Raw genomic sequence first — 24,880 nt, forward strand, 5'->3', positions numbered from 1 at the left:
CCCCCACCACAGCCACAGCAGCCCCTCAACAGCCTTCTCCCTGCGCTGCCCGGCGCCCGAGGGAAGTGCGAAGGCGGCTGCGGCCTCCGCGCCCCGACAACAACCGCTGTCGGGGCGGCGGTTGGAACCCCCGACTGCTGGCGCCCGGCACTTCCGGACAACCGCCCGCCAACGGAGCGGCGCGCAAAGCCCTCCGTCAAGACTGAGGAACGCCGCTGCTGGCGTGCGCTCCCGGACCCACGTCAACGCCCGCGGTCGCGGCGCACGGCGCCTGCGCCGCATCCGGGCCCCACTGGGTGGGGCGCGGTGGCGGCCGGGGGTTGGCGGGGAGTGTAGACGTGGCAGGCAGCGGGCGGGGGAGCGGCGGTGTCGGAAACCGGAAGCGGGTCGAGCAGCAGCGCCGGGAGAGGTGGGCAGCGGCGGTGAGTGAGGCTCTGCGGAGGGTGATTGGCTTTGCTGGTGGCGGCCGCGGAGGTACCCGGTGCTGGCTGGTGCGGCGGCCCGGCCGCGGCCCGAGTCTGAGGCGCTGCCGTCGCTTCGTTCCACGCCAAGGAGATGAGGCCTGGTGGCGCCCAGCCGGGTAGTACGTCGGGCCTGCCGTGCCTACGCGCCACGCCCGGCCTTTGCAGGGGCCCGGGTCTTCCTCAGTAATGTGGGTGGGGGCGCCTCTTATCGCTAGCGGCCCCGTTCGGCCCAGTGGGGTCGGAGCCGGCTGTCGGCGGGGCCTCGTCCTGCAGTGCCTGGAGGGGACCATCCGGCGTCCAAGTATGGTGCGGGGAGTTGCGGGGACTACGAGTCCGGCCGTCGCACCCGCTTGTATAGCTGAGCGCTTGTTTTCGGCCCGGGTGCGCGGTGAGGCGCATACTGCCTCTGCAGCGTCCCCAGTCTCTTGTAATCCGCGAATCCTTACCCCAGTGTATGTGTCGAGCTGTTCAAGCTCCCATTCATTCGAGGCTTGCAAAGGATGGTCGTCCCGCAGGGAGATTGAGTTTAGTAGTAAAAATTAGGGATTGTCTGTCTGTGTCGTTGAAAAAGAAAGAAGGAAAGGAATGGAGGCGACATGACCAAATTATAAATGTAGTTTTGGGAAAAGTGGATGGATTCTTGTTTTCCATGTAGGTGATGCTTTAAACATGTTTGGTTTGTATTGTTGGAGTTTGCTTTGACTCTTTCGAGCAATGGTCTTTGGAGTAGAATAAAGGTTAGTTTCATTTCTTCTTATTCTCGGGAGGTACTTCAGTGTTTTTAAGTATGTGCATATGGTGTCTTAAGTCTTTATCAAAGACACTTTGCAAAACCATACAAACTAGGCCTCTGGTAGCTGTCACACTGTAGTCGAAGTTCTATGTAAACGTACTAGCTGACGGAAATGGTTGCTGAAATGTAGGTGAAGTACTTACACCTTCATCAGAAGTCTTCCACTAGAGTTAATATTTGTAATATCATGTTAAAATACTGATTTTTTTTTGTTGTTTTTTTTTCACTTCGGTACTCAGTGTTGAATTTTAGCCATTAATGTGATAGTTCCATAAAAATATTTATAAATCCTTTCCTGTTAGAGGGATCATAGAATCATAGAATAGTTAGGGGTGGAAAGGACCTTAAGATCATCAAGTTCCAACCCCCCTGCCATGGGCCGAGACACCTCGCTCTAAACCATATCACCCAAGGCCTCGTCCAGCCTGGTCTTGAGCACTGCCAGGGATGGAGCATTCACAACCTCCTTGGGCAACCTATTCCAGTGCCTCGCCACCCTAACAGGAAAGAATTTCCTCCTTATATCCAATCTAAACTTCCCCTGTTTAAGTTTTAACCCATTACCCCTTGTTAGTCAACTTCAGAGAAATGACCATCTGAGACCCAGTATGCAGTGCCTTTTTGTTGTAGTTGTTTACAAGCAGTGCAAATTCACACCACAAAAATAGGAGATTACTTGTTGCTGGGTTTATCCTAAAGTCTTCAATGTTTATTAATATGAAGTTGTCCTGAGTAGGTTTAGGGAACTTGAGCTTTTACCTCTTTCTTCCACCCCCTTCCCCCTTCTCACAGAGTACGTGTTCTGGTTATTGGTTGGATAGAAATACATGTGGCCTAGAACTCCAGACCCTTTCTCTTTAGAGGAGACTCACCTTCAATCATGTGTATACACTATGTGTGGAATCATAAGCATTTCTGTCCTTTTTTTGTGTAGAAAAGGTTCTTACTTCTGGAACTACCCTGTTCGGCTTGAAGCTGTACCACTCAGGTTTCTTTATTGATATAGACAGACTGTGAAGTGAACATTGATGTAAGGAATATTTCTTCTTAATGCGCTGTGACATTCTCTCCAGGTTCTAATTTCATGGCTGAAAGCTGAGTTATAGCAGTGAACAGATGTCTAAAGGATTATTCCTTTAACGAGCCGTTTGATGCTTGTACTGCTGTGAATGTTTTCTTCTGCTACTGTAGGACTATATTTTCTTCCTGTAACGCTTATTAATCAGAAGGAGGGTCAAAAATCCAAGAAAGAATTGATGGTTGGCTAAAGGAAGGGCAAGGTACAAAGAGTGACTGAAAGTGATCAGCAGCAAGGTCTCCCCAGAAGAGAAGAGGTAGATTTTTCTTGCTCTTTAGGTCTGAAAAATTTTATTAGTGATAAATTATGAAAACAGAGCTTGTTCCCATATGTTCAGCAAGATCCATTGTTAGTATAGAAAGCACTAAAGTCAGTATAAACTGGGCAGTATGCATTACGAAAAGCTAATTCTAAGCTTTTTTGTTTCTTGTGAGTGATGGGATTTGTGTGGTGCATTTTTGTGTAGAGGAAGTCAAGAGTACGGAAGTTTTGAATGAAAGGTGTCCAGTGTTAAATGTATTTGAAGAAAAACTTGTTTAGTACTATAACATGATTTTTAAGTCTTATTCTATATATTCCTGTTCCTCCATTCTTCCTTCTGGCCTCTTCTCTAAACTTTAAACTATCCTTGTAACTTTTCCTAATCAATTACACTTGTGCAAAGTTCACAGAAATGAGCCAGGTGGCTTCACACGTTGCAACACATATATACAGGTAGCAAAGGAAGAGAGAAATCTTTCACTGCAATTTTGTTAATGGCACATTTTCCATAATTTCTGCCTCCCCAGGATTGCTCTCCAGAAGCAGGGTCTATAACTGAGTGGGTTTGAAATATTTTCATAGACCTTTATTACAGAGAGAGAGGTGTAAATCAGCCCCACGAGGAGACAGGGTGATCCTCCCCCTCTACTCCTCTCTCGTGAGACACTACATGGACTACTGTGTCCAGTTTTGGAGCCCCCAGCACAAGAAGAATGTGGACCCACTGAAGCAAGTCCAGAGGAGGGCCACAAAGATTACTGGGGGCTGGAGCACCTTTCCTATGAAGACAGGATGAGAGAGTTGGGGCTGTTCAGCTTGGAGAAGAGAAGGCTCCAGGGAAACCTTGTAACAGTCTTCCAGTACCTAAACGGGCCTATGAGAAAGCTGAAGAGAGACTTTCTAACAGGGACATTTAGGAATGAGACAAGGGAGATGGCTTTAAACTAGCAGAGAGTTTTGGATTAGAAACATTGGAAAGAAATTCTTTACTGTGAGGGTGGTGAGATAGTGGAACAGGTTGCCCAGAGAAGCTGGGATGGGTGCCCCATCCCTGGAAATGTTCAAAAGCATGTTGAATGGGGCTTTGAGAAATCTAGTCTAGTGGAAGGTGTCCCTTCCCATGTCAGGGGTTTAGAACTAGATGATCTTTACAGTCCCTTCCAACACAAACCATTCTGTGATTCTGTGTTACTGAAGTAAAAATGTGGTTGTGGTGGCAGGGGTTGGAAATAGTCTTGACCTAAGCTTAAACCTACCGTTAAGATATTTTTTTGTGTGTGTCATTTTTTTACCAGTTTACTCTCATAACTTGTATGTTGTTTAGGACCTTGCCCAAATGATGAATCAGCCTAACAAAACTAGGTTTAATGTGGCCCTTCTTTGAAACAACATAGAAGTGATCACATCTTGGGTGCAAACTGTGTTTTTTCTGTCCTGAAGCCTGAAAGACCTTTTTGAATCAGCCCAGGAATGACTGGTCTGCAAAAATCTGCTCTAGTACCTCTCGTGTCAAGAAGTTTTAGCAGCAAACCCACCCGTTCTTCTCCTGAAGGTGTCCTCAGTGAAAACATGCTGGCTTCTGGATTTTCACTGATACTAGATTGTAACATTTATGTTCTGAAAACTGTGCAATATGCCTCTCGTGAGCTGTTAAAATAGATGTTTCTGGCAGTGACTCCAAATGCATAGAAGAAGAATATACTAACTATGTGTCACAAGTTGAGATTCTGCCCAGGGGAAAGATAGAACACCACGAAAGTACAACCAATTTGGGGGGCCAGGTCAGTAGTGCCATTTGGATTGTTTTGGACAAACATGGGTGGCATTTGTAATAATGACCTGAGTGCTTCCAGAGTGGTTACCAGTCTCTTAACTTCCAGGATATGAGCTTCTCTTCTAGAGTTTTCTGTAGAAAAAAACAAAACAGGAGTTTCTTTTATCTGAAAAGAATCAAATGTTCTGTAAGTTCTTGTAGAGTACCTAGTCAGGCTGTTGGTGAAACAAAAGCAGGGGCATCTGCCTTGCAGACCAGTGTTCTTAGCTAGAAGTTGTTCAGTCTAGATCTTCAATAAGAATAGCATAACTTTGCTACTTTTCCATAAAGCTGCAGAATGGAAGCAGTAAAAGCACTATAGGTAACACTCTGAACTGATTTCTTGAGGATGCAGGCTATCCCTTTTTGTCCTATCTTTTGAAAATTATTTTGATTTCTGTGTTCAGAAATTAAGTAGACATTTCCTTCTGTTTCATAGTTTCACCATAATATAGGATGCCATGCTGTTGGCTGGGGGGCTTGGTGTTGTGGTTTTTTGTTTTGTTTTGGGGGGTGGTTTTTGTTTTTTGTTTTTTGGTTTTTTTTTTTTTTGTGGTTTGGTTTGCTGTTTGGGTTTGTCTTTTGCCCCCATTTTTAAGTATCCGTCTCCCCAGAAGTTCAAATAAACCACCCTTCTTTTTTCCTTGGTACCAGTAAAAAAGGCACTAGCATCTTTCTGAAGGAAAGTAATTTTGCTGTGTTTCCTATAGAAAGCCATAAAGAGCTGATGAGATCAAGCTTTTCAGTTTCAAAAGGGAATTAATAGTGAATGCGAACTATAAAAAATGATGAATATGCAGGTTTTGATGATTTGGGAGGATTGCTGATTGAAACAAGCTTGTGTGAATCACTAGTGTTTGTGAATTTATTTTTTCTTTTAACAGACCATAAAAACTGCACTGTAGTGTGCTTTGTTTGGATATTAAGGATTCTGGAAACTATTGTAGAAGTTAAGACACCTCTTCCCCCCTACCCCATATTACTGTTAATTTTTATCCCATCCATTCACTGCTGTTCAGCACTGGTTCTCTCTCTTTCCAGTATGAGTTTTAGCTGTGTACCTATTTTGACCAAAACTTCTATGATAAACTGCCTTTATGCAGTAATGAGTGGTGTCCCTCAGGGATCGGTCTTGGGACCAGTCTTGTTTAACATCTTTGTCGCTGACATGGACAGTGGGATTGAGTGCTCCCTCAGCAAGTTTGCCAGTGACACCAAGCTGTGTGGTTCAGTTGATACGCTGGAGGGAAGGAATGCCATCCAGAGGGGCCTTAACACGCTTGTGAGGTGGGCTGATGCCAACCTCATGGAGTTTATCCATGCCAGGTGCAAGGTCCTACACCTTGGTCGGAGCAATCCCAGATACAGCTACAGGCTGGGCAGAGAAGAGATTCAGAGCAGCCCTGCGGAGAAGGACTTGGGGTGCTGGTCAATGAGAAAATGAACATGAGCCGGCAGTGTGCACTTGCAGCCCAGAAATATCCTGGGCTGCATCAAAAGGAGCGTGACCAGCAGGTCGAAGGAGGTGATCCTGCCCCTTTATTCTGCTCTCGTGAGACCTCACTTGGGAGTATTGTGTGCAGTTCTGGTGTCCTCAACATAAAAAGGACATGGAACTGTTGGAACAATTCCAGAGGAGGGCCATGAGGATGATCAGGGGACTGGAGCACCTCTCATATGAAGATAGGCTGAGAAAGTTGGGGCTGTTCAGCCTGGAGAAGAGAAGGCTGCATGGAGATCTCATAGCAGCCTTCCAGTATCCAAAGGGGGCCTACAAGGATGCTGGGGAGGGACTCTTCATTAGGGACTGTAGTGATAGGACAAGGGGTAACAGGTTCAAACTTAAACAGGGGAAGTTTAGATTGGATATAAGGAGGAAGTTCTTTCCTGTGAGGGTGGTGAGGCACTGGAATGGGTTGCCCAGGGAGGTTGTGAATGCTCCATCCCAGGTTGGACAAAGCCTTGGGTTGTATGGTTTAGTGTGAGGTGTCCCTGCCCATGGCAGGGGGCTGGAACTTGATGATCTTAAGGTCCTTTCCAACCCTAACTGTTCTATGATTCTATGAATAGAAAACAGCATGGAGTGACTGCGTCATGTTTCGCAGGAAAATTGTCATGGTGTTTTCCCAATAGCACAAGTCATTCCTATTTGAGCTTTATGTATTGTAACTGTTCAGCTCAACAGCATATTTTAATACAGTGTTACTACATGCAAAGGAATATCCTCAATATTTTCATCAAGTGAAACAGCCTGTTTTCTCTACTTCTTCCTATCTGGTAAACGCATTGCATTCTTTGAGGTTTTACGTTTTCTTCGTGTCATAAAACAAAACATAAAATTCTCCTTTTCCCTGTATCTATTCAAGTGACCAGGTTCTAGTTTACATGGGTATATTTTGAGTGGAGACAAAATGAATGCTGTTTGATACAAATGACTTGTACTGGGAGAGAAGGAAAATGGACTCATTTAATGACAACTCTCTTCCACCTTCTCAGAGGTAGATACTCTTGGCCCTGCCCTTTATGGTATTCCACATGAGTGATGAGCAAGCGTGCCACTAGCCTTAAGTTTAGACCAAGTTGAGCAACCAAAATAATGAAGCAGCCTTGTCCCCAGCTTCAACACCAGCCTTGTACTTGAATTTCCTTCTGCTTCTACAGCTCTCCCCTTAACCCTCTGCCAGTATAGAGCTTGTGTTACAGTGGAGATAAGCCTCTGCAGGCTGCCACATGGGCTAGCTAAAGGTCTGAGGTATATCTGCCATTCTTTCTCGGTTGGAACTCTAAGGTAGAACCATCTCCTTTCTGTAGCTGCTTTTTCCATAGAAAGTGTAGGAAATGATCTCAAAACTCTCTTTCTCTGTAAGACTTGCATTAAATGAGCTTACCTCTTGGTTTCAGTGTTATTGTACAAAGAGCAGCAAGCCAACAGATACTGCCTGCTCAAGTGGGAAATACCAATATTCACATGAGAAGGATGAAAAGAGATAAGTAAAAGATCATCAGGTAGGATCACTTACTGAGTATAAACTCACAACAGTAAGTCAGAAGTGGTTTGCAAGGTACATGCTTGAGTTCTTCCCCCATTGTGCTTAAAAAAAAATAGAAAAAAAGCATTAAGGATTGGTCTCCTCCCCTGTGCTAATTCCTCTTCAAACACTAGATCTGTTAAGGGATTTCTGTAGGTGTTACTTGTGAAGAGTGTCTTAATGATTATAGCTCAGGAAGTACCTGCAGGATGCTGTTACTTTGCCTGCAGCTCTTACTGGATGAAGGAGCTGTTTGTAGACCAGTTACTAGAAGCCAGGTTCCTCATGTGTGTGATGGGGGGTGTTTGATCATCAAAGTGAGTGCAATTCAATAAGCCAGTCAGGGGCAAAAAGAAGAGGAAGCAGACCTCCTTCCTTGGCAGAAAGCCATGCCTAGATGTTCCAAGATGTGCGGGTAGATCAGTCTTCCTTTACCATGCACCTTTGCAAGAGGAACTTTCCTCCTTTACTGTTTGCACTGAAAAAGAGGTGGTTGGAGATAGGTCTGTGATTGCAGTGTGGTAAGGAAGAGGTTAACCTTCAAGGGAACTTGGGAAGTGAGCAGGTCCCAAAGTCCGTATTTCCTAGCTCCATAGCTGCTCAGGTTAGACTGTTCTGCAGAACTAAGTCAAAGGTAGTATGGGAAACCAGAATCTTTAGAAATTACTCTCTTGCTATCATGTGTATCTTGTGTAATCGTGTTTAAAAACACTGCAGGATGATCAAAAATTCTCTCGCACTGTTGTAAGCTGTTGCAAATTACATATGCTAGTTTCTAGAACAAATTTCCTTTAAATATTTAAGTTCTTTTTCTAAACAAAAACCTTATTACCTTCATACAGTTTGAAGACTAAAAATATAAAACTTCATTTATTTGCTTTCATATAAGGTTTAATATCTAATTTCAGAATAAGCATTAGTGTTCTTAGTATTGACATTTGTCATGTTTACCAGCTGTAGGAGGTTAAATGTCATGTGTGTATTATGCTAGCTTTCTTCTCTAAATAATTACATCACTCTCTGATTTATTATATCTTCCCTTTATATATATGGATCTGAAAGAATTTCTGTGTGTATGGCTCTTACAGAGCTGTAGTTATTGTAGGTTTAACTGTGGTGTCAGTTGTTGAAGTAATTCTTTTGACATCATGTTTTCGGTTATGTGAAGAACCAACCTTAGCATTGGTTGGCATATGCTAATCAATGTATAGGCAAAACAGCTCGGGTGTTTGTTATCCACTTGAGTTAAGCTGTAGGTTCCTTCTTGGGATTTGCCTCAACTAGCTGGTGGTTATTGCAGCTTATGTCTCTTCTGTGTGAATATTCACTATGTATCTGCAATGCACAAGTTCATCATAGGGTTTGGAGTAAAATATCAGGGCATCATGAATTATTTCCTTTACCTTAACTTTGCATTTTTATATAAACTGGATTTTTTTTTTAAAGTAAAAACTTAAATTCCATAAACACACATTTCTTTACAATGTCAGTGTAGATAGTCTTACTGAAGCGGGTAACAGTAATATATGGAGCATTCAAAGGAGTACAGGAGATGCGAAGTATCCTTGAGAGGTAGACCGTGAAGTCATCTCCTTGGGTCTCCACAGTTCAGGGGCTCTATGGCTTACCTGCTTGCTTGGTACCATGGTATTGTAAGATTTGCCTGCGATGATGATCACAAGTCTAGCCAGGATGAAGCAGTGAATAAGTTTATTAGAAAATCTAGTTTCTTAAAATACTGTTTTCTAACTACCTCTTTTAAAGCATTTATCTTACTTGAAAATCATGCTGTGCGAGTGTATATTACCATTAATGTTTCACCTTCCCTAGGGTCTTGGGAGCTCTTATTCCTGTAAAACCAGTAGAGAAGTTGGCCAGTTTGGTTTTATGTCTGCTAAAAGTCATCTTTCCCCCGCTTTTTGCAGGTGAGATTAGTTTGGGGATGTGAATACAATGAGTGTAAACCAGCCAGCTCACACAGGGCCTCCTTACGGGCGACCTCAGCCTGGATATCAGGGATACCAGCAGCCTGCCTACGGAGGACAGCCATTGCCAGGGGTTCCTCAATTGCAGTATGGAGCTTATAATGGTCCGATGCCAGGATATCAACAGCCAGCCCCTCCACAAGGTAATTCTCAGGCAAAACTTAATGATTGATAACTTGAATTGTTGTGTGGGGGGGATTTCTTCTGTATACTTATTATTACTCTCTCTTTTGTGTCAGCAATTATTATTCCTTCTGTATATATCTTACGTGATGTTAAAACTCATGTTCCTCCTGTACATTATGAGGTTGCTGTTCTGTCATTTGTCCACTTCTTTCACACTTCTTTTAATAGCTCATAAAATTGACATGTTGAGAAGCACAGCCTGCCTTTTATTTTTATTGCATGGCCCTCCCCCATGATACTGAAGCACCCGACTAGAACAATCTTCCTGATGAGGTTGCATTGAGGGGCAGCAGGTAGTGACTGTAAAAGATTTATAATTGAGACTCCCTTACATTACTATTAAAGAAAGTTCTCCATGCCATTGTGAAAGATCTAGACATACAACTCTAGGCAGGAAGCATATTTGGAGCTGTATTCTCAAATGCCTTTAAAATCAATAGAAAGTTTGTGAACATGTGGCAAGCTATGGTTGTATGATTCTAAGCTAATGTGTTCTGGAGTTTCCCTGGTTCTGCAGGGTCATATGGCTTGTTGAATTTGTTTATTTAAAACTAAATAACAACAATAAATAGAAATCCCAAACAACCACAAAAAAAAACCCAAAAAGCCACCAAACAAAGTCGTTTTAACTTTTCTTACCTGTCTTCAAAATAAAGGCTAATTTAAAATTACTAAAGAACTTTTGGAGTCTTTGTTTCTGAGTATTTGAAGCGCTTTGGGAGATTCATAGTGACATTAACATCTGACATGTGGAGGAGAAAGTACTATGCGCTGAGTAGGAGTATTTCTGCCTTTCAAAATCAGGTGAATGAATTCAAATCTACCAGAATAAGCACTTTCACTTTGAAGTGTTTGTTTTGACTTCAGATTGGTATTGAGGGGAAGTTGAGTAATATGCTAATCATACTAATGGTCTCTGTATTGTTCTCCCCTCCAGGTACATCTTGATTTTTTTATTTATTTATTTATTTATTTTTTTCCCAACTTCTTGAATCTTAAAAATTGGTGAGAAGGACAGAACAATCAAAGTGCCTATAGTTGTCTTGCAATTAACAGAAGTGGGAGCCTGAAAGTTGGGAGCTGAATAATTACTCTGTTGGGTTTTTCTGTCTGAAGTTAGCATGGTAATGAAGTAGAAGAATTAGCATGGTGTGCTAAAAAATAGATCATTCAGTTGCTCCATCTTCCTTTTCTTTCCTTAATCCTCTTCCTTCCATCCTCTCAATGAATCTCTTACAACAGCACTTTTAATCTATGAGTTGTGAACTAATTTCATGGAGGATTTACATTCCTATGAAAGTAACGAAAATCCGTACTGGGCAGAGGAAAGAAACCCTGCCTGCTGGGAAGACAGAGGCAGGGTACAGCCATTGAGTGCTGTTTGGCTGCTCAATGTAGGCATTGACTTACTAGTGTTTCCTGTTCCATAGAAGGAACGGGGAAAAATTGGACTTGTTTCAGTGAGGGAGAGGAGATTCAAGAAGGACAAAGATGACTGTGGATTTGTTGGAAAAGTTTCATCAGTGCAACTGTTTATAGAAAGCAGGTTTTGGCTGTTAGCAGTGCGAAGAATGTTTAGGGTGTTTGTGAAAAGAAACTGATGGGCATCTTCTATCAGGTCCTTCAACAACTTTCAGGCTCTACAAATCTGAAAAGCAATTATTTTTAAGGGAATTAACTTTCTTCCTTCTGAATTATTTCTGGTTTGCTTTTTTTAATTTTAGAACAGCAGAAATGTGGTTATGACAGCTCAGTAAGAACATACCTAGAAAGCTTGGTATGTGAACTTATGCAGATTAAAAGTGCAGATTTTGTTTGCGCCAACGATTGAAAGGTATTGTGACACTGAGGGCAACTAGGTGGCCTCATTTGGACAACAAAAACGTATTGCTCTACTCTTAAGTAGTATCTCATGTCATTTATTGATGAATCAGGCTAACATCACCCATGGTTTGTGGAGATTTTTCTTCCATCTGTTTCTGAGACCATCCTTCCCAGGTGTAGCAGACTGTGTTAAGGGAATCTCAGTTGTCACATTGTGCATTTTGGACTGTTACTGTAAATCCAGGATTCCTGTCTTTAGAAAGAAGGAATGTAAAATTTGGAGCACTAGCAGAACAGCCAGAAGTTGACCTGTTAATGGCTGCTGAATAGGATAGCCAAGAAGAAGAGAGTGGCAAACAATGCATTATCAGAGAAAGCATACCGATGGTACTGAAGATATTAACAGTTATTTTTTCTACCTCCATCTCCAACATGTTATGTTTATTGCAGGTCGTTGTAGAAAGACCTGTTGTAGCTGCATACTGTAGAGAGAAGAGAATTATTTTTGGAGGCGCTAGAGTGACAGCAATTTAGGGAACACTGAGTGGTAAAAGGAAAACTGCCAATGTTAATCTGTGATCTCTAAGTAGTTGTCTTAGGGATTTATTTTAAAAACAACAACAAAATAGCCTGGAGGACTGAGTGGAATAAGTGTTGGTAGCAGATGCCATCCTCAATCAGGGAGTCCTTTGTATCTGATTTATGTGACAAACTCTAGCTCTCACCAATGGAAATATGGGAATGCTGTGCCAGTGATGCTAGTCTTGCTTGGGACCAGAAGTGGAGTACTGTGCTGATAGCTGAAAATAGCTGCTTCTTTCTGTGAGAACACTGAAAGAACCAGGACAATTTCTCACCACCTTCCTTTGAACGGTTTCTTTCTAATGAGATCATGCAGTTGAAAGTGCAAACACAGTTACCTGAATACCAGTCACAATTAGGCTGCTTCTGGATTGTTTTACATGGACTCAGTTTACAATACTGTTAACACTTGTATTAATATATGAACTGTGTTGGTAATACATGTTATGCTTGGTAGAAGAGTGAGAGGGAGTATAGCTTAAGGAATTATGTGGTAAACGTGGTTTGGATTTTATGCATATGATGTTTTCTGTACTGCAAACTGTCTTTAGCATTGGAAACACCGTCTCTTGGTGCTTCTCTGAGGCTTGATTCACTGGTGTATTCTGTCTTTCCAGGTTACTTTCCTTCCTTGGGGTTCCCTTCGAAGGGCTCTCCTGTTTCTGTCAACTCTGACACTTCTTCTCTTGCTCCTAATTTCATAGGTAAATGGTGTTCTTTTCGTGAGAGTGCTTGTGCTGCTTCTTTTGTGCAAAGTTCCTATTTAATATGGATATTTATCTCAAAGGTGTGGATACCTGATTATTCAGGCAGAGGTGGGTGGGACACTTCCCAGTCAATTTGTAGGCAGCACTCCAAATACATAAATGGGATATGAAGAAATAATCCTAGTAGAAATCCCTTATGCCTGCAGATTCATAGATAAAACCTGACTTGTGACTAATGTTTTCTGAAGACTGATTTCAAAACCTGAATTGGCCTGTTTAGGTTCTGTCAGGGTGAATCCTTAGTTTAAAAGAAGGCAGCCTCCCACTTGAGAGAGGACTAAAACATGAGGTTAGAAATGGTAACATGCAATGAAGAAATGAAAATTCTTCCTCAGCACCAGGAGGTTGTTACTGGCGGTCATGAGATTTTTGTAACTTGTGCTTTCATTTAAGGGGAAAAAGGAAGTCTTTAGTCTCCTTGGCTTTAGCATAGAAACCAAGTATATGTTAGGAATGATTATGATTTCAAAAGTTGTGGCTTAAAGAAAGAAATACTTTTGCAAAGGTAGCAATCAAAATGTAAGGAGCACTGCAAGAAATCATTGTACTTTTCTTTCTTTCCAACTAGTGGTATTTCAGAAGAGCTATTTCCAACAGCATCAATTTGCTTAGATGAGTAGGGAGTCAGAACTGGGGCAAAATCTTAAAGTCTGTGGGCAAGACTTTTCAGGAGCTTTTTCTGAAGTAAGCATGTATTTGTCAAATTGTGTATCTGTTAAAGTTCGGGGGAAAGTTAATATAAAAAAATGTGTAGGATCCCACCATTAATTAAATTATGCTTTCAGAGACAGAAGGTAACAATGCCAAACAGTTTACATGTACTATGAAAGGAAAGAGATTCCAAAACAGGTGAAAGTATACCAAGTTAACTGAAAGGGTATCACAAGAGACATTCAGAAATAGAAATACCACACAACATACAAATAGTTAAGAGATCAGGAAATGCTTAGCCAGAGAAATGGTAAGACAAAGGTGCTGTAACAGTAGTTTAGAAAATATAAGGTTTAATGTGATGAAGGTACATAAGGATAATAAGTATCTCTGAAAAAAATTAAAATGCTATGTCTCGAACAGGAGGAGGTTTTGTAATAAAAAAGCTCCAAGAAATCACTGGTTATTCATACAAGGTCTGTTTAATTCATTCCTTGAGTTTACGTCCGCAAGCTTACTAAGAATTTACATGTAACAGATAAGATTAAAATGTATAAATTGAAACCTCATGCTTTGGTGTATAAATTACACTGCAGAATTGAGAAATGGCCCCTCTGACTTCCTGTTTCATAATGGTTCATCACAACAAAGTTTCAGAGTCCCTTTTAAACTTGTCATGCCAGTCAGAGGTACACAACAGTGTGTATGTGCTGCCTTGGTCTCATGGGGAAGTTTACATTGTTTAGTCATCTGTATTTAATGATACCCCATACATTAAATACATTCTCTTGTGGTTAGCAGGAATGGTCATGTGGTTCTAATTATCATCTTTTTGACTTAATAATATTAAAATGGAAGTTTAGAATCTCTTTTTTGGAGGTAGACACTGTGGTTGGTCTGCTGGTATTGTATCCAGCATTGTGTGGTCTGTGGAAAGCATGAAGACTTGGTTTTGTGGCAAATACGTTTGAACTGTGACTAAACCAGCTCAGTCTGAAAGATGAGAAAGTATTCATGTTAGCCTCCAGCCTCAAGAGCTGGGGAAGAACAGTGGTGGCCCCCATTAATGAGCAACTAGATGTAATTTTCTGAATCTGCTCACATGATCTGCTGACCTTCCAAGAAGGGAAAACTGAGCTGTAAAAAACGTTAGGTTCCATGTGAATACTCTCCTTGGTCTGGATAAAAATAATTGGACTTGTCAGTAAGGTATTAAATTCTTCCCCCTCCAAGATAACCTTCATCAGAAGATGAAGTTACCGATTGAAGACCCTCCACAATAAACATTTTCTGCTTGGTTTGTATGAAGATGGTGACTAGTGAGACTGGCTAAAAAATTGTGCTTTAGTATTGCTACTTCTAGTATAGTTGTATAAATTATTTGTTGCTTGTGGAGTTTTGATACTGCAGTTTTGCCACTGCTAAACTGTTTCTGCACTTCTTTTTATTTCTGGGATTTTTCATGGTTCGAGCCCTTGCTTCTGTGTTGTGATTTTTTTTATTGATTTTTTATTTTTTTTTCCCCTTATGTCTGTAGGCTCATTAAGAGCCCCTTCAACATCTGGAGCATCTCTTCCTTCTGATCACTTGACATACAGTCCATTTGGACAGGGAGATGTGCAAAATGGGATTCCAACCTCAGCAGCCCCGATGCAGAGGTACATAATAAAGGCATGCCTTGGTAGACCTGTGCTAGATCTAGATCTTTTAGGACCTAAACCAAATTACATACGTTGTTTTTACTGTGGTAGATGCTGACTTTCTGTATTGCTGACTTACTGTTTTAGAACAATGTTTTGTCATAGGGGTATTAGACAATAAGAATCTCTGCAGATTAAAAACTTCTGGAAGGAAATGAGTAGATGTCAGTGACTGATCAAAACCACTTCTCCAAAGACTTTCTTTGTGGTAGTCATTTTCCCATAAAGAATTTTGTGATTCTCATAGTCTGTCTTCTTTTAAAACAATTGCATCCACACTGCCATAGTATTTGATTCTTTGGTAGTGTAAATTGATCTCTGTCCAGAGCATGTTGCTATTTGTTATTACTGAGTAATTCCTTAGCATTGGTTCTGGGTCCTTTCCTGTCCATTACGGACCCCTGAGCTATCTTCATGTAAAGCTCTTCTCCAGAAAGATATTGGCATTACCTTTGTGGTGAAAGTAGCAGCAGCCCTCACTGCTTCATTCTGATTACTGGTTTTGGGTAAGGTGATTGGTTTTTGCTTCCCTCTGCTTAAGCTCAGCACTGTCAGCACAGTCTTGAAATCCTTAAAGCAACAGAGCATTCTTACATAACTGTGCAGGTCTTACTGTTGCTCACCTGTAGCCTCCATGGCAGTATTTCTGTTTTGTTGCTATAACTAAAATGGAATTAACAAAAAATGCTATAAATGTAGGATTTGTATTTTAAGAACAGAATATTATTTTTTTTTAATGAAATGGATTGAAGTCCACGCAGGATATGTAATTATTTTTCCAAAGCTGAGCTAGAGTGCTTCATGTAAATAACTGAGACTCAGCTAGTGTTTCTAAAGCACAGAGAGTTGTAACTGCTTGTATAATGGGGAATCCAGTGACGTTTCTCATCTTCCTTCTCAGGCCACCTGCTTCTCAGCCGTATCTGCCAGGCTCAGCATCCATGCCTGTCACCCAGACACCTACGTTCCAGCAATATGGTCCACCCCCAGCCAGTGTACAGCAGCTCAGCAATCACATGGCAGGGATGACAATTGGCACTATTGCAGCCTCTGCTCCTCCCCCAGCTGGACTAGGATATGGTGAGGTTTCCTGGCTGCAGAAATATGTTATTGCTTTTCAGTTATGCTGGTAATTTCATAAAAGATTTGCTCTTGTCAATGATTCATTACCATATGATGATTGGAATTCTCTGGGTGTTGATATTTGCTATTTTAAATAGTTTTCTCCCTCTTCTGCAGTGTTTGGACCTTCCTCTTTCCTTTCTACCACAGGTGCCCCAAGGCCACCTACCATGCCAGGCCCACCACTGCCTGGGCAGACAGCTGCTGGACCACCAGCGTCCCAGCCTAATCATGTATTCTCACCACCACCTCCAACATCTATGTCAGGGCCACAGCCTGGGCCTCCCATGAGTGGCCTCCATGGACCCCCTCCTCCGACTCATCCTCCTCAGCCAGGATACCAAATGCAGCAGAACGGTGAGTATTCCTGCTCTAGAAATTGTACACTATACGTGCTCTCTGTGTACGGCAAACTGAGAACTGGATTTCCGTTTTGTTACTTGTGGACTTTTGGTGGTATTTCAGTGTTTCCCTGTGCTCATGTGTAAAAGACAAATCCAAGACAAACAATAGGATGTGTCATTTTAAGATGTTTGTCATACAGATTTCGATCAGTTTAATGTAACTGAAGAAATCCTAGCGTACCTGGCTAAAAAGTCATTTAGTAGTGAGTGCTGTAATACTACAGGGGTTTGTGATCAGAATTTTATTATGACATTTCGTTTGTAGAACCTTTCATATTTTGTTTGTGCTTGTAAGTAGTATCAGTTAAGCTTTCTGAATTATAAATGGTTTTGGCTGATTTTTAATCAATAACATTTACAGATAGCTAGGATAAAGGAATAATGTGCAGGCCTGAGGACTGAGAATCCATTCCCCATGCAGTTTTGCACAACTGGCCAGGTAGATTACTTACAAATATCTGTGCAAATCGCAATGAACTGTAGAAACACTAATGCATTATATCATGGTGTATTCCATAACTGCAAGAAATTGTCTAAAGTAATATGAAATAACTTCAGGTAGTTACAAAATGAAATAGATTAATCACACATTAACTTACTACTCTAATTTCAGGCAAGCCAAAACTGTCTGAGAAAACTCCTTGCATACCTTTATTTTGAGGAATTATGGGTCATCTGCTAGCTTATTTGGCAGTTCCGTGTTTATTTTCTGATAGGCAGTTCTGCAATTTAACTTAAATGTCCATAGTGCATGATCTTAATGCATATTGTAGTCATATTATTCTAAAAATAGTTATGTTAGTCTAAAACCTTGTGTTTCCTTAAGTGTGGTTTTAAGGAGGACTGTCTCCATCAGTTTACTGGATCATTGATAGAGATGTGCAGGTCTAACCCAAAACACTGGTAAGTGTGTTTAATCCTAATTAACTGAAAAACATGTGACTTGCTTGGTTTTTTGACAACGACAGGAAAAGTGGGAAGTGCCAAATAACGAAATTACTGGTATTGGCCACTGTTTGATTTTGCTGTTCTTTTCTTGTAAAGGTTCCTTTGGGCAGGTGAGGGGTCCTCAACCAAACTATGGAGCAGCCTATCCAGGAGCACCAAATTATGGAAGGCAGCCTGGACCACCACCTCCACCCAAACGCTTGGATCCAGATTCCATTCCTAGCCCTGTAAGCTTACTTTGTTTTTACCAGTGTGAACTCTTCCATAGTATTTTTACATAAAACAGAACTGACAAAGACCAAAGCTGAAAACAAGTTTCTCGTTCCAATGAACATCAGTCTGTTCTCCTGCTTGCTTTTTTTTTTTTTGTATATCCGGCTTCAGTCTTTTGTTATGAATGATCCAAGAAGCGATATTTTTTTCTTGCTGACTAAAGAAAGGTGCTGCATATGCAAATGAATGCTCTACTTCCTCAGGTCTTTTTCTGTGCTATGTTACATTTTGAGAATCCTTGAGGGCTTTGATTAAGCTTGTTTCTCCATTTCTGGATTCTCACTTAATGGCTTACCATGGTGAACCGATTTCAGGTTTTGAGGTGACTATCTATGGTTCACCTTTAAAGTACAGTTAGTAGGAGATGCCTAGCATTTTTCATTTCTTTTTCCTATAACTTGTCAAAAAAACAGGCTATCCGGTTATTTGGTCATTAAGTCATGACACAACTTGAGTCAAATATGGACAACTTCTCAAACTGGGATTATCTTTCAGAACAGAGGTTCAAGAAAGGACAAGCAGTGATACATAGTGGTTAGCAATGATGAGTAATATTAAGCCTGACAGTAGTATTCCTGCTGGTCTACTGTGCCATTTCTTCTACTGCTGCCGATGCTGTTCTGTTATTGGCTCAGAAGGCCACAGTCATTTGATAACAGGGAACTTTTCCAGGGCAGTGCTTACAGTGTTTGCTTCAAAACTATAATAATAATTTAGTCTTTGAGTTACGTCTTAGATCTGGACTGGTGCTGTTCAGAAGTTATTTGTATTCAGAAAATATTCTCTGTTTAGACTCCAAGTTTATGTAAAGTTTGTGACCATATTTTTTTCACAGAATGTAAGAAGTCTTTAATTGGTTGTCTGCTTCTCTTCTCTTCCACTAAATGAGATCTCAAATGCCTTGTGTCAGTTGCCTTCATTTTAGCATGTACTTAAAGCATAAATCCCCAATTTCTAACCAAAATAAGCATATGAGTCACTGCCTCTGTTAGCAGCGTGTTTGGAGCTCAAGCCTTGGCGAGGCTGGTTTTGGAATCAGTCTATGCTGCAGAAGCTGATGTTTCCTGTTGCATGATACTTCTAGTGCTACAGGTTTGGGTAGAAAGAAGTAACACTGTTACTTTTTGGTTTATTATTCTCTTCTTTTTTCTCTTTGTCTTTTGTTTATTGTTTTGGTTTTTTTTTTGTGGCACTCTTCATTTTCTTATTTAAAAAATAAGCAACTTAATGAGCTGCCACCCCAGCAGAAACCCAGGCACAGAATAGACCCAGATGCAATTCCTAGTCCAGTAAGTGCTGTATATGTATGTAATTGTAGTTTGTATGTTGGTGAACATCTGTGCATGCCTGAAACCTGAACTGCACCTCACTAACCCTCCATCATTAATCCTTTACCCTTTCCTTGCTGTCTTCTGCTTGCCTTATCAAAATGAGTAACACTGCACCACAAAAGGTTGTTAAAATCTTCTCTTCTCTGATGAATGGTGAGGCAATAGAAAGCAGAATGTTTCAGAAACAGATCATGAAGAATGCCTCCCCTCCACTTTGTCTGATCTTTAGAATATCTTCATCAGATTCCAACTGGCATTTCAGTGTAAGCCATCAGTATAATTGTCTATACAGTGTGCTCCTCATCTTAACATACACACAGCATGAGCCTTTGTAACAATGTTTTCTGTGAGTTTTGAGCAGAATTTGATATGTCATGCTGATATACCAGTACTGGGCTACTGCCTTGAAGTTTGAAATTTGCAGATGAGCTGTTTTGATGTTAATTCTTGACACAAATCTTCTAGTAGATTAATATAAGGCATGGGGAGCTATAAACATTCTGTCATTATCTGTGCTCATACATAACCATTACATTTTGAATTTGAAAATTTAATGCTTATGTGTAGAGTATCTCACCTCAAGAAAGAACAAAGCAGCTACCTTTTGGATTGGAAGGTGGGGGAGAAAACCCACACCACATTTGACTTTGACTTTGTTACCCTTGTATCACTTCCTCATTTAGTCCAATTTGGTCTTATAACAGGTACAAGCATTGAGATCACCAGTGTCAGTCTGTAGACTTTTGAAATGGAACTAGATTTGTCCTAGAGTAGTCACTGTCTGATGCTATGGGAGACTTTCTGCTGACAACTTGGAACCCTTAGTGAGAGGGTAGAAGGTCTGCCATGCAAACTTCTGCATTTCAGTTTAAGCAAAGACATGTGTGTTTGATAAGGCAAAATAAGATCAGAAGAATGACTGATAGCTTTAATGCTTTCATTCAAGCACCAGTATGGAAATGTAGTTAAAACTGTGTATAACCACAGTTGTCTGTTCTTTCACAAAGGTCAGTAGATACTTCAGTCAACTAAAATTGTTTAATGTGTTTCCATTATCTTAAGCATTATTTGCACCAGGAAGTAAAGAGGACTTCCACCTGAGCTTGCAAGCACCTATCTTTAGGTTGGAGTTACAGTGGTTAGAAATAAATACATGCCATGAAAACAGTGGAAAAGGCAGATTATCTGTAGAAGTTCAGGCTTACAGAAGCTTCTAATTTTAATTTGGCTAAGACACTATAAGGGGGAATACTACCAAAAATTCCTCTCTTGATCTGTGTTTGGCTTTTATGAGTTCAGAAAAGGCCTTAAAACACAAAATGTGCTACTACTCAAAATTCTTGGGGGAAAACACTACTTACAACTTCTTATTTACAATTATTTACAAGTTATTGTTAGTCATTCAGTGTTAGTTGAAATCAAACTGAGAGGTGACTGCTTGACAAAACTTACTTGCTTTAGACTTCCTATTTTTAGAGGTAGTAATGTTTGTCTCAGGTCCCCTTTTATGCCTTACAGATACAAATTTTATATTCTACCATGCTTTGAAACCAGGCCTCCAAATATTAATGTTGTGTATTCCATCATAGATTCAAGTGATTGAAGATGACAGAAATAACTGTGGGTCAGAACCATTTGTCACTGGAGTGAGAGGGCAGGTCCCACCTCTTGTTACTACAGATTTCTTGGTCAAGGATCAAGGTAAAATATTTTTGTCTTCCTAAACAAACAAAACATGAACACCAAAGAATCAGTGACAGTAAAAGTCTTAAAAGGAAAAGTTTGAAGAATGATTCAGATGTGGTTTTTGTCAGCAGAAGCTTGATTTCGAGTCTTGTGTTGATTTGATCTCAATTTAGAATCTTCTGATTGTTTGGTAGCTAATAACTGATTTGCAAGTAAAAAATGTTTTCCAAAGCAGATGTATGGGACCAGCACTACCAGGGGTATCATCAGAAAGCAACAAATTAAATTTCTTCTTTAGAGCTATATCAACTGCAGTTAACTGAAATTTACAGCAAAATTGTTTGGATTGGATTGGGAACTATATTTGTTTTTAAATTGAGTGGGATGTCAGTTGGTCCATGGGCTTCATAGAGAAAGGATATTTCATTTTTTAATTTCCTATTTTTTTATCTTTTATTTAAAGCTCCTTCAAAACTTCAGAATCCAATTCTACAATCAAATGCTTTACTCTTCAGCCAAAATTACAAAATTGAGCAGTCGAAATGTAATTCAGTTTTCTGCCTGTAGTATGGTTTAGTCTGTAAACAATGACATGAATGCCTTTTTAAGGTTCAACTTGATGTAAATCCAAGTTCATTTGTTTTGAGTTAAGGTCTGAGTTATTATAAGGTTTGAGTTATTATATGTAGCTAATCATAAAGGAGCATTTTGTTTGAAATTCAAGTCTTGCATAGATTAAAATGTATTGCTTCAGTAAGATCTTCCCCTCAGTTGTGTTTTAGCCACAAAGACTTTCTCTGTTTCTGTTCTTGAATATAAACTTGACTTGTACTGAAAATTATGTGTTTTTTCCCTTTGTTCCTCAGGTAACGCAAGCCCCCGCTACATAAGATGCACATCTTACAATATTCCCTGCACCTCAGATATGGCCAAACAGTCTCAAGTTCCTCTAGCTGCTGTCATAAAACCGTTGGCAACTCTACGCCCAGAGGAGGTCAGAACCATATGCAGAGTTTCATAGGCAGTGTATGCACTTTGAACTCATCAAGAGAATGCTATTGGATGCCAACTTTAACAGATATGTTGAGAAGGACTGTTTAGGTGATGAAGACTAGATAAAACACTGATTCTTCCGCGAGTGTGTGGTAGAGATCTGTAAGGCAGACGAATGACATGTTCAAACTGTTTAGGATTTCTGTCATTAGAAATTATCCATGATAATTCTGGCTTTTTTTGGCAGTAACTGTTAAGCACTGTGACCACATAACCAGAACACTAGGATGGTTACAAATGCGTACACTTCCGGTTAATCTCGATTTCTTTCTTGACCTAAAGTATTTGAATGGTTACTAATCACTGACGTTAAGTCTCTTCTAGGACTTTGTGTAATTGAATGAGAATGTATCAAGCAGCACTGGTTAAGCTGTCTAATGTGTGTGTACAGGCACAGCACTGTGTGGGATGACAATACAAGACTGAGTACTGGGCACTGCTGACCTTCACTTGTAAATCTGCTCTTCCTCTGTGCAGCACTTATTTCCTTTTAGGTGTAGTGTGTGGTTATCTAGCCTTTTACCCTGGCTGCTGAGAACATGACAGCTTCAAGAATATTAGAGCTAGAACTTTTGTTAAGTATTTTAAATACCCTGGCTACTGTGTACTGTTAGCCTGCTTGGAACAGTGACATAAAGACAAATATGCTTGTTAAATTTGGGTATGTTTGCAGTTTCTCTGTCCTGTAAAGTTTAACTTCAGCATCTGCTAAGCAAAGGGTATTCTCTGGGCTTTTAAGCTTTTCTTTTTTTTTTTTTTTTTGTTTGTTTTTTTTTTGCCTGTTGTGTTTTGTTAATGCAAGTAAACTGTGGCTTGGATTTTGAAAACTGGTTTGTGATAAAACTGAGTTACAAAGTTAATTCTTGTATTGCTGTATTGTGGCCGGAGTTTACAAGGAGACACAAGGAGAATATGGTCTTATTTGAAAACACAGAGGCTTATGGAGGTGCACATTTTTAGAGAAGCTTTACAAACAGCTAGTTGTTAGGTCTTCTGGTGTTTTTATGCTTTGAACAAACATTTGTGATAGCCAGAAAAAACAAGGGTAGGATCCAGGATTAGAAAATTTCCCTGGAGACCAGTCGGCTTCTGGAAGTGGAAAGTTCTTTATGGCAAGGTCAGACTCCCTGTGAAAGGGCCCTTCTAGCAGATGAAGGCTCAGCTGTTCAGAACAGTAAGACTGTAAAGAGAGCTGGAGCTTAACATATCAGTGACAAGCGGATAAATGTCTCATGAAAAGACAGCATTCAGGTAAATCTAGAACATATAAAAATTCAGCGCTTGGTTGCCAGATACAGGACTTCTGTCCAATGTTAATGCACAGTTATGAAAGCAAAGTCTGAGGCTTCAGAAAGAAGTATCTCTGTGCCCTCTGGAAGTAGGTAGGTAGTGAGAAGTTACGCATATCACTGCATGTTTTCAGCACCCCTGTAGTGATTGCATGCGTGTTACTGGGGAGAGGCTGAGGAAAAAAGCTTATTGTGTCAAAGTACAATACCAACATTGCCTGGCAGTTAGAAAACTTAAAATTTTGTTTCCTCTGAGGAGGTCAGCCTGGGCGATAGGTGCTGAGAAACACTGGCTGCAAACCAGTGTATTGTCAATAATTGATTAGTGGGGTTAAGTGAGAGCTGTGACACATCAGTGGCATGAAGAGGAAGAAAGTGACCAGGGCATTTGTTCAGCTCCTGCCCAATGAGTATGTTGTCTCTTAAACATGATCAGAGACTTAGGGTGACAGAGAGAATTCAGACTGGACGCCTTTAGTGCAGAAATTTTGGAGTAATTAGTTAAACTTTCTTTTGAGCTACATTCTTAGGTATGGTGCTTTTAACTGTGAATGCTGCTTGTAGCTTTTGTGAGTTCTGTCTTTATCATTTTAAAGTGCTACCTGTTTGTTCTGAGGCTGAGAAGAATCAGAAGTTGCTAAGCATCTTATTCATCTTTGGCTGCAAAACCAATATATTATCAGTAATAGTTCAAAAACGGTATTGCTGTGTAACAATTCTGAGATGTACTTCAAAAATAAGTCTTACAGCTGAAATTATTTCTGAGGTGGTCCGGATGCTCTAAGTTCTGGAGTATCTGGAATGCAATGACTGGCTTCTGTTTTGTCAATAAGCTTGCTTTTTTACAAGGAGAAAATGCAAAGAGGTGAAGAGTTTCTTTTAAAACACCCAGCCTGTGGTGAAATGTAAATTGTTTGCTCACTCCCATGAGGTTATCACAGCCATTCTTTGCATGGCTTCTGTCTTTTCTGTTCACGTGGGATACATCTGTGTGGAGTGGTATTCCTGCAAGAGCTAATGCTTCTCAAGCAGGCCACTATGCAAAGTAGTGCAGCACCATGTGAAAGTGATACGCGGATTGACTCCACAACTCATTAGAGTTGTAAAGTAGGTATGCTTTATTCAGTGCTGAGGCACGTGGGGGCTTCTCCTCCAAAAGCATGTGTGCCCCCTTTGCCACTCATTTTGTTTATATTACATATAATAATTACCTAAACATGAGATTGCTTCACGCCTAATACATATGCAAAACCTATTCCCGTCTAGTATTGTAATTAGTTTTCTGGCATTTGTCCCATTGGTGCACCTGCGCAGTGCCTCCTGGTGGTGATCGTTAGGGGGTCGTTAGGATGAAGGTCTGTGGTTCCTCTTCATCACCGCAAGTAACCTCTTGCCTTCATGCAGACTCAGTAGGGTTTCAGCTCCTGTCCAAACCTCAGGTTCAGTACAAGCCGGTTTTATGTATCTTAAAGTAGAAACTTGTCAAGTTTGTAAATTTTGTTACTCTGGCTATCTTTTGTTCCTTTTCTCTCTAAAGATACTATTTGAACAAGAATGTCTTAAATATTAAGCTATGAATCTTATCTACTACAATTCTGCCTAGTAGCTGTAACTCCTACAATTCTGCTTCACCATTCTAGC

At 40.6% G+C, this 24,880-nt stretch overlaps 1 protein-coding gene across 3 annotated transcripts in view; it reads left to right on the top strand.

The window, feature by feature from the left end:
* Nucleotides 1–278: 278 nt before the first annotated feature.
* The window catches only part of SEC24C (SEC24 homolog C, COPII coat complex component), a 36,830-nt gene continuing 12,228 nt past the window's right edge, over nt 279–24,880 (top strand). Inside the window, exons 1-10 of one of the 3 annotated variants that reach the window (XM_061344191.1) lie at nt 279–422; nt 9,364–9,566; nt 12,633–12,719; nt 14,971–15,091; nt 16,035–16,213; nt 16,406–16,612; nt 17,704–17,834; nt 19,101–19,169; nt 20,801–20,912; nt 21,764–21,891. In XM_061344191.1, coding sequence (XP_061200175.1) covers nt 9,392–9,566; nt 12,633–12,719; nt 14,971–15,091; nt 16,035–16,213; nt 16,406–16,612; nt 17,704–17,834; nt 19,101–19,169; nt 20,801–20,912; nt 21,764–21,891 — 1,209 coding nt within the window. In that variant the 5' untranslated portion in view covers nt 279–422; nt 9,364–9,391. The remainder of the gene's footprint in view (nt 423–9,363; nt 9,567–12,632; nt 12,720–14,970; nt 15,092–16,034; nt 16,214–16,405; nt 16,613–17,703; nt 17,835–19,100; nt 19,170–20,800; nt 20,913–21,763; nt 21,892–24,880) is intronic. The other 2 variants (XM_061344192.1, XM_061344193.1) reach the window with 2 other exon arrangements.

This window comes from Neopsephotus bourkii, unplaced genomic scaffold (genome assembly GCF_033783945.1).
Source record: "Neopsephotus bourkii isolate Nb327-2 ecotype Australia unplaced genomic scaffold, CSIRO-AGI_Nbou_v1 NB_196, whole genome shotgun sequence".
Lineage (NCBI taxonomy): Eukaryota > Metazoa > Chordata > Aves > Psittaciformes > Psittacidae > Neopsephotus > Neopsephotus bourkii.